Source organism: Alternaria viburni (assembly GCF_023758015.1).
Source record: "Alternaria viburni strain BMP 2772 chromosome Unknown scaffold_9, whole genome shotgun sequence".
Lineage (NCBI taxonomy): Eukaryota > Fungi > Ascomycota > Dothideomycetes > Pleosporales > Pleosporaceae > Alternaria > Alternaria viburni.
The window spans coordinates 326,957-338,743 of record NW_026055778.1 but is presented as its reverse complement, the minus strand read 5'-3'; the positions used below and the strand labels follow the sequence as shown (position 1 = coordinate 338,743).

The following is an 11,787-nucleotide window of genomic DNA, read 5'->3' as shown; positions in this document are numbered from 1 at the left end:
TCTTCGCTAGGCAACAGCCCTTGTTGCTACCGGCACCGGAGAAACATCAACGCCGTAGCGCCCGTTGTCCCGCAAACAGACCTTACCGCCCAATATTTCTGCCGCCGACGACTCGAGCTCCTCTTCACCACAACAACAACAAGTTGCGCGTCTCACCAACGTGCACCTTGATCAGTTGCTGAGCCGCGAAACCGTTGCCGAACCTGTTGCCGAACCTCTTTGGCACGAACTCTTGCTGTGACATCTTCTAATCAATCATGTCCAGTCACAACACCGAACTCGACGACTTCATGCAGGGTCGGGAGTTCGAGGGACATCTAGCTGTCTCTCGATCTCCATCTGCACCCGCCGATCGCACACCAGAGCCTCAGACCAACAAGAAGCGCAAGGCCGAGAAAGAGCCAGAGGTTAGTGACGTCTCAAGCGTTTAGATCACTCGCTAACATGAGACAGCAAAACAAGAAAGCCAAGGTCATGGAGAACAAGGCCATCTGGATCTCTAACCTGCCGCCTGACACCACGAAGACGGAGCTCGAAGAAGAGTTCTCACGATACGGCATGATCGACAAGGGCGCCAACGGCGAGCCTCGCATCAATCTTTACAAGGATGATGAGGGCAAGTTCAACGGCACTGCCATGATCGTATACTTCAAGAAAGAGGCCATCGTCAACGCCGTCAAGCTGGCGGATGACTACCCTCTGCGTCTTGGCGAAACCAAGCACGGCAACATCCGCGTTGAGCCCGCCAGCATGGAGTACAAGAAGGAAAAGGATGGAGACAAGGTGGCATCAAAGCTGACACGAGCTGATCGTAAGGCGTCAGAGCGTAACCGGCAAGAGCTCAACCGGTAAGTTCGCAAGTATGCTTATCCTCAATTTGTTACTAATAGAGATATAGAAAACTCAACGAGTGGTCCGACAACGAGGAAGAGGTTGCCCAAACCTTCGTGGCCAAGAAGAACAAATGGGCGAAGACCGTCATCATCAAGGGCATGTTCGACGTGGACGTGATGAAGAACGACCCGGATAACTATGGCGATGTCTTCGATGATACGATGCTGCCCGCTAAGAAGATCGGCGAAGTCACCAAGGTCACGATTTGGGACTTGGAACCTGAGGGCATCGTCACCGTCCGCTTCAAGGAGTTCGAGGACGCAGAGAAGTTTGTGGCCTGGAAATTCGGCGGCAAGAGATACGAAGGGCGCGATCAAGAGCTTATGCTTGCCGAGGACAAGCCGCGCTTTAAGAAGTCTGGTCGTGGCGAGGTTCCTGACAGCGATTCCGAGTAACAACCTGTCAAAGCCAAGGCTTAGACAGCTCTCACTTCGAGTTGCGTATACTTTACTGTATAGCTTTGGACGAGTAGGATACGAGATGGAAGTTGACACGTGGACGGGGAATGATACCCTCATGTACTACACATGAATATGAGCCAAATGGCCATCGACTGCAATTGAGCAAGTCACCAACGTCACCATCTTCCTGTTGATCAATCTGAGTGATGATGTACAGCGTTTCCATGCATACTAACATGTATATTCACCGTCACAGAGGCGCCCTGATAAAGTCATGTCAGAACATTCACCGAAGACAACCAAAAACCCAACACCAGTGTTTGCAAATCTGTGACATTCTCATATCTAGCCCATTATCAAACTACATTATTGAAGAAGTGACCCCGTGAACATGACCCTATACACATGTGAAAAAAAGGGTACCAAAGTAATGGACCCTCGCGTGTCTGGCGAAAAGAAGCGATGAAGCCGATCTAGCGACCCATCTGGTATCAATGACATTGAAGAGAAGAAAAAGAAGAAAACTCCATGATGCACCTGTGCTCCATCTGAACACTCTACAAGACGAGCGCGGCAGCAGCGGCGAGCAGAGCACCAGCGCCACCGGCGACCTTGACGGCGGCGCCGCTGAACTCAGCTGGGGCTGAGGCGGAAGCTGAGCTGGGAGGGATGGGCATGCCGGTGGTGGGCGACATCATGCCAGTGCTGGTGGCGTTGTAGGCGGGCGAGCCTGATGGCATGGCGAAGCCAGATGAGGCGGTGGTAGGAGGCATGGCGTATCCAGAGGACATGGCTGGTGCGGAAGACATGGCAGCGGAGGAAGAGGCAGCTGGGTAGCCCTCACCCTCGCCAGCAGAGACCATGGTGAAGTTGGCGCAGCCGATACGGGTCTTGTTGCTGAGGTGGACAACGAAGGATAGGGCGCCGAACTGTTATGTATTAGTAAACCGTTTTCTCTAATTGCAGCGAATGATCAAAACTTACGAAAGCAGGGTCTGAAGGCAGAGTAGCAGAGTACAAGTCGGTGTACTCAGCCGAGAAAGTGGTCTCAGTAGCGTTTCCGTACTTGCCGCTCAAGTCACCAGTCTGGCAAGTCTCAGGCTTGGTAGCATCGCAGGGAGGAGCCTCGCCGCGCATGTACGGGTCCAGATGAGCGCCGGTACCAGTGCAGTTGCCGTCAGAAGGAACAGGCTTAGCGTGGAGGTGGTACATGAAAGGACCGCCAGTCTCGGGAAGGCCAGCGAAGGAGACCTGGAACTTGACGCCCTTGCCGTCGGCGCCGGTGGTGGCCTCGATGGATCCGGTGAGAGCGCTGCCCTCCTTGGCGGGAAGAGTACCGACGTACTTGGCGCCCATGGGGTTGCCCATTACGACGGGAGCGGGAGTGCCTTGGGCGGCGACGGCGGTGGCCGCGGCCAGAACGGAGATGATTGAGACAAGCATTTTGAATGTGTGGCTGGTGGTTTCTTGTGAAAGAATGAAGTTGAGACTCGACTGTGGGAATCGTTTAGCGAGTGCAGGCGGAGAGGAAGAGTAGATGAGTAACTGAGTGATCGGGGAAATGAAGTGGAGGGCGCCAAGTGTGTTTATATGAGATCCGCGCAATTGAAGTGCGAGAGGGGAAAGCGCGATAGAACCTTGTCGAACGAATAATGCAAACGGAAAGTTCCACGAACGGCACCCGGGTAGGAATGGAATGAGGAATGGGGAAAAGCGCAAACCGCTCGAGGGACTGTGATTACATACCGAATATTATAGCAAACGCTGATAAGCAAAGCGAAAGACTCTGTTGGCAGACAATGAACTGTAGGAAAAACCAGTGAAGGGGGCTTGCTTGCAAAAGGGATGATTCCTCAGGAAGCTGGCGGCTGGCAAACACTATATAATCTTTTCCTGCCGGGTAGAGGCGCAGCAGGCACCATGCACCGGTGGTTGGGGCGTCACACACCAAGAAAGCCCCATCACGCATCCATCTGATCCAACGCCCATTTCCCGCAAAGCCTTGCGCGCCGTCACTTGCACGCAAACCCACTACGGAACCCTCTTTTCTGCCGGTTCGCTCCGGCTGATTGGCCGCCGCGAACAAAGACTGCCTTCGTTATTGCATGAAACCAGGTGTTGTTTGCCGTTTTTGCGCTAAAGGATGCGCGCCCGCTTCGCCGTTTCGAAACACCAAGACGCATGGGCGCTTTGCCGGCCAATCATTGCGGGGGCGGGCCTTGTTCCTGAGGCCAGGGCTGAGCCTGGTGTGGAGTTTGTCAGACTTGGCCCCAGCCAGCTCAGTTTTCTGTATGCGCCAATGGGGGCTACATCTTGGGGCTGGGAAGTAGGTAAGAGTCATGCTGCCACGTAGGCTGGAGGCTTTGAAGAGTTGCAGTGTTTTTGTCGTGTCGTCGCTTGCTGATGCAGATACTCTGAGGAAGAGAGGGTCAGGCTGTCGCAGATGTCCTTTCTGCCGCCAACATACCAAGCTTTGACTACTGCAGCGCTAGTCGGATCTAACAGTCTTGGTACAGATCCAAATTTACCCCATACAGTGGCATGGCGCTTGCGTGTTGCACCCTTTCCACTAGCCGAGTCCCTAAGGGAACAAACATTCCACACAAAACTCTCGTTGTCGCGCTTATCGACGCAAATAGACCAAACATGCGTTCCTGGCGCGGGTGTATCAGATGCGATTTCCTGTGTTTTACTGAGGCAGAGAGGCGGTGGACAAGGTTGCACGGCACGGCAAAGACGGGTGTGACTCGAGATCGAGATGAGATGAGATGATGTAGAAGGAGGAGGCGTGGGAAGCAGAGGAAATTGACGAGAAGCGGTTGAAGTGGGAATAGACAGGGTTGCTGCATCTATCTGATGCAGAGTGATATGGAAACATCGAAATTACATACTCATCATTACCCTTTCGCATATTGCGCAGGACGCTTGGGTACCCTTCTTACTCAAATACCGGCATCCATACGGATCGCGGCATGCCCGGTGGAGAACGATCTGTTCCACGTAAATTTAGCGCATCGAGGATGGGGCTACCTCAGTAGATCCAATTCTTTCCGAACCTTGTAGCTGACTCTAGGACAGCACCAACCGATTATTTTCGCTGCACCGGCAGCTCCCAGATCCGCCGCGACATCCTGAACGGTTTTGTATGCCCATGGAGCTTCTTCAAAGACAAGGTCCTTCTCGTCACATATGACCCACGTGCCTTCCGGATCTTCTGCATTCGGCTCCAAGAGGTTGATGCCTTTGTACTTCTTACCCAAGGTCTGGAGGGCCTTTGCCCGAGACATGGCTCGTCCTGCGCCATGGGCCAGCGAAAGTCCGTTTTTAAGCCCCCATGAGTTGGCTTCCGAGAATGTTGGCTGGAGGATGAGCGTGGCGGTGCTCCGGGAACCGGGCAGTGGAAGGAGACCGAGCGGCAACTGAGTTTTGGGGTCGTATGTCGGGGCTGCGCCTTTTCTATGGAGAAAGACGTTTTCTTTTGGAGTGTTTTCATCGCCAAGTGCTATTTGGTCCAGCGCCTCGGTCAGACTGCGTTCAGGCGTAGGTTCCTCCGCAGCTGAAGAAGGGGCAGGTGGAGGCCAGGCCACACATTCGACGTTGTTGTGCCATATGTCAACTACCTTGCGCTTCCTCAGTGCCGCTTTGGCTGTCGCGATCATCGTTATGCCCTCTTCGCCGAAGTCGCTGGCATCCGAGTCGCCCAGCTGCCAGTCTTCATTGCCAGGCTCAAGACATGCAAGGAATCGCAGAGCAATCAGATCCCGGTTCGCCTTCGCCCACTCGCAGGCCTTGTTGTGCTCCTCCAGGTATGCATTGGCGTCCTCGCTATCGTCCGGAAAGCTTGTGCGTGAGTCGGTTGTGTACTTCTTGAGAATGCTACCTCCTAGTCCTCGTGATCCCGAGTGGACTAGCAGGACGACATCATCTTGATGGAGTCCATCGTCCGACTTGGCAAATCCCGATTCCTCGACGACCTGGATCTCGGCAAAATGATTCCCAGCTCCTATGGTGCCCAGAGCAGCGTCCCACTGTTTACCGGCGGAAATGCTACAGTTGTCTTCGTCCAAGAGCCATTTCTCTCGATAGGCTTGGTTGCGCCAGGCACCCTCTAGTCCTCGAAGCTGATTAGCGACATTCTTGCCTTTGTTCCCATCAACCTGGCTTCTGTTGAGTGTTGTTTTGTACCAGGCCATACCACATCCGATATCGCCACCAATTAGAGGAGGATGGATCCATCCCTTGGAAGCAAAGACTGCGCCGATGGGAAACTTGGTGCCTGGGTGGAGATCGGGTTGACCAACGGCGTGTATGATGCCCGGAAGCGTGCGCGCGGTGGTTTCCAGCTGAGTTAAAGCCAGCGGTTCAACGAGGGTTGCTTTAGATGCTAATACTTTAACTGGGCATTGTGGGTTTGCGTCGGCTATTATATTGTGTTAGTAATTGATCGTAATACGGAAGGGGATAAGCACAGATATTGAGCGCAAACTTGCTCAAACGTCAGTGCTACTTACCATGCACCCCTGATACTTTCCTCGCACCAACATAGTCTTCTCCCGCTGAGACGAGCAATACGACATCGTTATTAATGTTGCTCTTCCAATCTGCTTCAGATACAAGCTCTTGCCCGCTGCGTCCGACAAAGACACGAGTGGGTTTCTTTACACGCAGTTTTGTCTGCGCACTCTTGAAGACAAGCGCTCGCACAGAAGACGAAGCCGTGGGGTCAGTGGATGCGGAAGCGGGTATAAGGATTGGGCATTTCGTTGATTGGTTTGCATTTGATGCGAGAGTCAGACGTATGGCGGGCATCTTCGCACTGTGGTTGAGAGTTTGGGTTCGATGGAGTAACACGATCTCGAAAGGGAAGCGATAGTCGTTTGTGATATTGACATACAATGAAAAGTTTGACTACATAGTCTGGTGACAGGTCTTTATTTACATTGCGCGTTCGCATATGATTTACCTAGCGCAGCGCCGCTCACTTCGACTCATCTTGAACTATTCGGGCACAGCCACAATGTCTTTCACCACAACAAAGCGTAGCGCAACGGACGCCTTACCCTAAGAACTTCGATGAAGAATAGTGCTGAGGCACTTTCCCACTGATGGCTAGATGAGTGTTTCACGTGATTGCGTCTTTACCTCACAGCGTCGGAACTGAAGCATGGGTAGGATCGTGTACCAAAGACGCAGGCAAAGTGCGGTAAGCGGTGTAAGCAGAAAAGCAGGGCCAAAGTAAAAGGAAGAGATCATCAGGGCCCGCCGTCCCGTATCGCGGGCGTGGACGAGAACGTGCCATGTGCATGACGTACTATAGTCCGATTGGATGCTTGGACCGCGTTGCCGTTACAACGCACCTTGCTTGGCGCATACCACACAGCCGCACCGACTTTGATGCCCACGACATCTCGACACCTGCCAGCCCGTACTGCGACCGTCGACTGCACTGCGCTTCCAATTGTGAGTTACTAATTGGCACACATCGGTCCCACGCTCATGCAAACAGCGCCCAGCCACTACTACATCGATAGCCGTAGCCGTCCCAACAACAAGCCGGCCCCGTACGACATCACCACTCCCCGGCGCAAGCCGCACACCTTGCCTCACGAACGACCAACATCTATAATCTCACAATGCGCACATTCTTCGCCCCGCTACTGCTTGCGCCGCTCGCCGCGCTCGCCGCACCCGATGTCTACGGCGACTTCGAGGCCGCCGTTGCGCCATTACCGACCCCCGTATACGAGGCCATGGAGACATCTCCCGCCGACGGCAACCTCGAACTGCTCAAGCGGCAAGGCAATGCATGCGCGACCTCCTACTTCAACTGCGCCGGCCTTGGCGCGCCAGGACTCTGCTGCCCACGAACAGCCGTCTGCTCAGCCGACCAGGCCGGCCACGTAGCATGCTGTCCCCAAGGCGTCGCCTGCACAGGAGCCATCGGCGCAGTCCCCACCGGCGCGAACCCCTCGGCCACCTCGACCGTCTCCTTCGTAATCGCATCCACAACCGGGGAGCAGCCCTTCGTGCAGGAAACAAATGGCGCAAACCACGGAAGCACGGTACAGAACCAATTCTACCCTTTCCCGTACATACCGACGACTTACACCAACGCAGCTGCCTGCTCGTCCGCTTATACAAGCTGTCAAAGCGATGCTGCAAGTTGTACGACTGCTCTAGCCAACGGCGCGGCTGGCGTCACCATCTCGGCCCCCAACGGCGGCGGCGCTACCATTACCGCCATTCCCAGTGTCGGCCTCCAGTCCGCTCAGAGCATCTGCTCCAGTCTCAGCAGTCTGGGCTGCTCGCAGCTTACCGTCGAGGCTTGTGCGGCTTTTGATGGCCAAGGGAATGCGGCGAAGAGAGCGCGGTGTGCCGACTACCTCATGACAGCGGGAGTGGCCGTTGGAATCGCAGGGCAGCTGCTGAGATGAGGAAGAGATGAGCTCGTGTCTTCGTTTCTTTGTGGATAATACGGTGGTTCCTGATGTTCATGGGCGGAAAATACGAATGTGCTTTGGCACAGGCTTGCTTGTGTGGATTTTGCCACGATATGGCGTTCGTAAGGAGTTTAGCGGTACAGCATGCGGCTGAATTGTGTGGTCACTCATATCTGTATATGCCTTCAATGAGATTATATAAGCTTTTTCATGTCAAATTATCCTACTGTGTTCTGTGTTGTCATTCTCATTTCAACATACGTATGTCTGCTCAAGTAACAGTCTCTCTTGCCCAGGATTTGGTAGAGTCAGACAACGAAGAATTTTGACATGTCCAGCTGGAGGCCCTTGTTGCTCGGATGACGAACTTGTTCCTTACGAAATCGATTGGGATGCACATCAGGAGTGAATGGAAATAGTCAAGTATGTACAGTAAGAGAAGAGCGGACAGTACGTGAGCGGCAATGTTTAAGTTGGTACTTCAAAAGAAAAGATTATCCTAGAACTGTGATAGCAGAACAACCCCTGCTCACCCAACTTACCTCACGATTGATCTATGCTTTCCCAACCTTTCCCAACACATATCTGGCTATAGCAACAGCAAAAAAAGATATCTTGAACACGGCTAGACTCGAACTAGCATCTTCCACTCACTCACACCAAAATAACTTATCGGTTGTCTTCCACCGCGGTGCCGAAGCCCCAACGGATTGTGACGAAGTTCATATGACATGGACGTCCTAACCATTGGACTACGCATTCTATATTTGACTGACTGATGGTGAGATAGTTGGTTGGAGAGGATGTGTAGAGGCATGCTGGGTGAGATTGAAGTCTGTAGGAAGTATGGATAGACCTAGGTATATGGATAAGTGGGGGATAGAAAAACAGAGAGCATACCTAGGTAGCAGACTACGAGTGAGGATGCAAGTGAGATGATATGATGAATCGAGAAAGCTTACATTCTCTAATTCGTAAAGCGAGTGTCGTGTTCATAAAGACATAAACCTACAATGGTTTCCCACGCATGGGAAAACCGGGTATCAAGATCGTATGAAACAAAAGCCCATACAAGGCCCTCTCTTTCCTCCTCCTCTTTCAAATAGCCATCATACTCGTGTCGTAAAGAGGGTATCCAAATCCAGCCAAACATACTTTTCAGTCGCCACCTCACCTCAGTCAGTCGCGACTCACACCTGATCCCGCGGCTCAACCCCACTAACAGCAACCCCATCAATCCCCCCAAAACTACTCCTCGGACTCACATCCCCAACCTCCTTCCCAAACTCCTTCTGCCTAAGTTCCCAACTGCCCACCCTCTCATGCCCGCTCTTACCATCACCGCCAAAACTAATAATCCCCGCGTTATTCGTCGCAGGCGGCACCCCATTCCCGGCAAGACTAACATCCGGATCCGACGCCAACTTCGCCGAGCCCTTGAAGCCACCAAGATCCGATTTCTGTCGAAGGTTGCCACCAAGACGGTGCTCGACGCGGTGGAAGCGGAGTCCGGTGAGTAGCATAGCGAGGGCGAAGAGGAGGCCTGCTACGACGAGGGAAATGACTGCGCCGATTACGCCGCCGACGACGGGGGAGACGCCGTCTTTCCTTGGTCTTTCGTGGGCAGCGGGGACGACGAGCGTGACGCCGCTTCCGTCTGCGCCGCGGCAAAAGAAAGCTCCTGTGCTGCAGGTTTCGCACCAGTCGCTTAGGCCCTGCATGGAGATGGTGCTGAAGAGTCTTTCGAACTCTGTGTATCGCATGTCTGTCTTGGAACGCCCGTTGTTGAACATGGAGTAGGATTGCAGTGGCTTGTCGTCTGCGTCTGTGCCGTTGTGGAAGTAGAAGCGTACCCAGAGGTCGTCGGGGTCGCTGGGCATGGCTGTGTTGGAGCTGGTGCTGAAGAGTTCGAATATCATGGCGGAGCCGTAGGGTGGGATGGATTTGAATTCGGCGGACTGTGTGTCGAGCATCATTAAGGACATGAGGCTCATCATGGCGTCTTGTTCGCCGAAGAAGAAGGTGAGTGGGCTGGGCGTGCTGATCTGGCCTGCGCTGCTGAGATCGCCGGCGCTGTTGTTCTTGCCAGATACGAGCATGTCGAAGGTGTTTTGGATCGAGCCGGCGAGCGTTTTGCCGCCGATGGCTCGGTTGCTGGTGTCGGAGGCTGAGGTGTTGCCGTAGAGATACCAGGCTACTTCGTCGGCGCGGGATCGGAGCGTATCGTATAAGCCGGACTCATTGTTTGCTAGGGTCTTGTAGATACTAGCGTTGTGCATGTATTGGTATGATAAGTAGTCTTCCAGTTCAAGTGCATACATGTATGACCTGTGTCAATGTCAGTATTTGAATCACATGACAGTACTGAATCAGCTCTGCATCAGAGAAGGTAGGGCAGGGGTAGGAGAAGACCATAAAATAGAAGGCGAAAGTCCAAGACGTATTCCGTCTCCAATCGTACTTACAGTTCATCTTGATTGACGTGGCCTTCGAACCAATCCAGAGGGAGGTTCTTGTACAGTTCACTGTTGTCTGCCAAATACTCGGCATCCCGGTATTCTTGAGTCGTGAAGTATTTCAGTGCGTCGGTTTGTCCTTGTGGACATTGTCCAGCTCCAGATACAAGTCTCGAAACTGGGTCGTACACATTCGCAGCATGAATGCTAGCGTACTGATATCCGTTGAGTGGGTAGTCGACCGAAGTGCCGTCAGCGAGGACACCCGTGTTATCACCAGTTGCGTTGCTGATGTCATGTGGTGGGTAAAGACCTTGCATGAAGGCTTGCGCCGACGAAACCAGGTATGGCGCATCGAGAGTCTGAACCCAAATCTGGTCGTTGTTCAGGACATCCTCTGATAGTCCCGCAATGGACTCAGGACCGGAAATGAACTTTGATCTGAACTTTTGACCGAGCGCATGCATCTGATTCGCGCCGAAGCTGGTAAGAGTCTGGGTATTATTGCGCAAGATGGGTGTCCGTTCTCCCGTGCGAACGAAAGCGAAAGCAGCAAGTGTATGTTCCGAGTCTGAACTCTGGGCGCCAGCCAGCGAGGCCGAAGCCATTGCGGCGACGATGGTGCGTGTGAACATTGCGAGAGTATGTTGGTGTGGTACCTCAACACCAAAACGATGACGATGGTGCTTGCTGGTGACGATAATACCAGCGACAAGGCTGAACACCAACTGAACCCCGGGATCACATCTCTACTTATTCCCTGCGGCAGCTCGCATGCAGAACTAGATACCCATGCTTATTTTCAAGGCAGCCAGGCACCTTACCCGCCAGCACAAAGAAGCGAACAGTCCGTGGCCCCCAATAACGATAGCGGCTGAACGCCTAATGTAAGCGACGCGGAAGAACTCACAACTCTGTACGCGCCGCATGTAGGGCCGCGGCGTGACTGAAGCTGCAGCCTTGCTGAACAACTATGACATGTTCATGACTGCCTCGAGCCAAATATTGCAGACGGATAGACATCCGTGCAAAGGCATCATCGATGCATGAACCAAAACTTTGCGGTTCCTTGGTTACACAGCATCCGTTTTAGCCGTATTCAACGAGACCATGGTGGATGCCAAGACTATAGGTATGGCTTTGGGGCGCATCGAATCCTGCAAAAATCAACGGGGTGGCTGGGTGCTGACAGCGGGAGCCCAGATCCTATGAAGAATGATTCTCTCGCACGAGTGTGTTGGCCGCTATCCTACGTCCAGTTAGCCTAAGACATTCACTAACGCTTCTCGTGGTCGTGACCGGGATACCGGTGAGCGGGACTCGGCACATCAGGTACAATGAGGAAACATACGATACTGCCACACCATGTTTTTGTGGGTCAGCGGTACAGAACATGAATCTGCCTTACTTGCATCTAAGCCTTGATTCAACCGGATGGATAATTTTCCTTCTATCGTGGGCGACTTCATCTTCCAGATGTTGCCGTTTCAAGATCTATGTTGGTGAGAATTATTGCGGCGAACAGACGAAAGGTTTGCTTCTTCGAGCGGAATGTAGGGTGGCTAAAGATGGATCAGAGCACTACGTTAGGCCGCC

At 53.2% G+C, this 11,787-nt stretch overlaps 5 protein-coding genes and 1 non-coding gene across 6 annotated transcripts; 2 read left to right on the top strand and 4 right to left on the bottom strand.

The window, feature by feature from the left end:
• Positions 1-257: 257 nt before the first annotated feature.
• J4E79_005011 (uncharacterized protein) lies at positions 258-1,289 on the top strand (the record flags this gene model as incomplete). Its single annotated transcript, XM_049353890.1, has 3 exons — positions 258-407; positions 454-848; positions 899-1,289. The coding sequence occupies 3 exons, from the start codon at positions 258-260 to the stop codon at positions 1,287-1,289; spliced, it is 936 nt and encodes a 311-aa protein (XP_049211510.1).
• A 563-nt stretch (positions 1,290-1,852) lies between these two features.
• J4E79_005010 (uncharacterized protein) lies at positions 1,853-2,738 on the bottom strand (the record flags this gene model as incomplete). The annotated part of the gene is made up of 2 exons (XM_049353889.1): positions 1,853-2,224; positions 2,280-2,738. The coding sequence occupies 2 exons, from the start codon at positions 2,736-2,738 to the stop codon at positions 1,853-1,855; spliced, it is 831 nt and encodes a 276-aa protein (XP_049211509.1).
• A 1,583-nt stretch (positions 2,739-4,321) lies between these two features.
• J4E79_005009 (uncharacterized protein) lies at positions 4,322-6,104 on the bottom strand (the record flags this gene model as incomplete). Its single annotated transcript, XM_049353888.1, has 2 exons — positions 4,322-5,715; positions 5,807-6,104. The coding sequence occupies 2 exons, from the start codon at positions 6,102-6,104 to the stop codon at positions 4,322-4,324; spliced, it is 1,692 nt and encodes a 563-aa protein (XP_049211508.1).
• Positions 6,105-6,928: 824 nt separating this feature from the next.
• On the top strand, positions 6,929-7,729 carry J4E79_005008 (uncharacterized protein; the record flags this gene model as incomplete). Its single annotated transcript, XM_049353887.1, has 1 exon — positions 6,929-7,729. The coding sequence occupies one exon, from the start codon at positions 6,929-6,931 to the stop codon at positions 7,727-7,729; it is 801 nt and encodes a 266-aa protein (XP_049211507.1).
• A 622-nt stretch (positions 7,730-8,351) lies between these two features.
• On the bottom strand, positions 8,352-8,497 carry J4E79_005007. Its single transcript has one exon. It is a non-coding gene; the product is annotated as a tRNA-Met (tRNA).
• A 428-nt stretch (positions 8,498-8,925) lies between these two features.
• On the bottom strand, positions 8,926-10,799 carry J4E79_005006 (uncharacterized protein; the record flags this gene model as incomplete). Its single annotated transcript, XM_049353886.1, has 2 exons — positions 8,926-10,063; positions 10,201-10,799. The coding sequence occupies 2 exons, from the start codon at positions 10,797-10,799 to the stop codon at positions 8,926-8,928; spliced, it is 1,737 nt and encodes a 578-aa protein (XP_049211506.1).
• Positions 10,800-11,787: the final 988 nt, after the last annotated feature.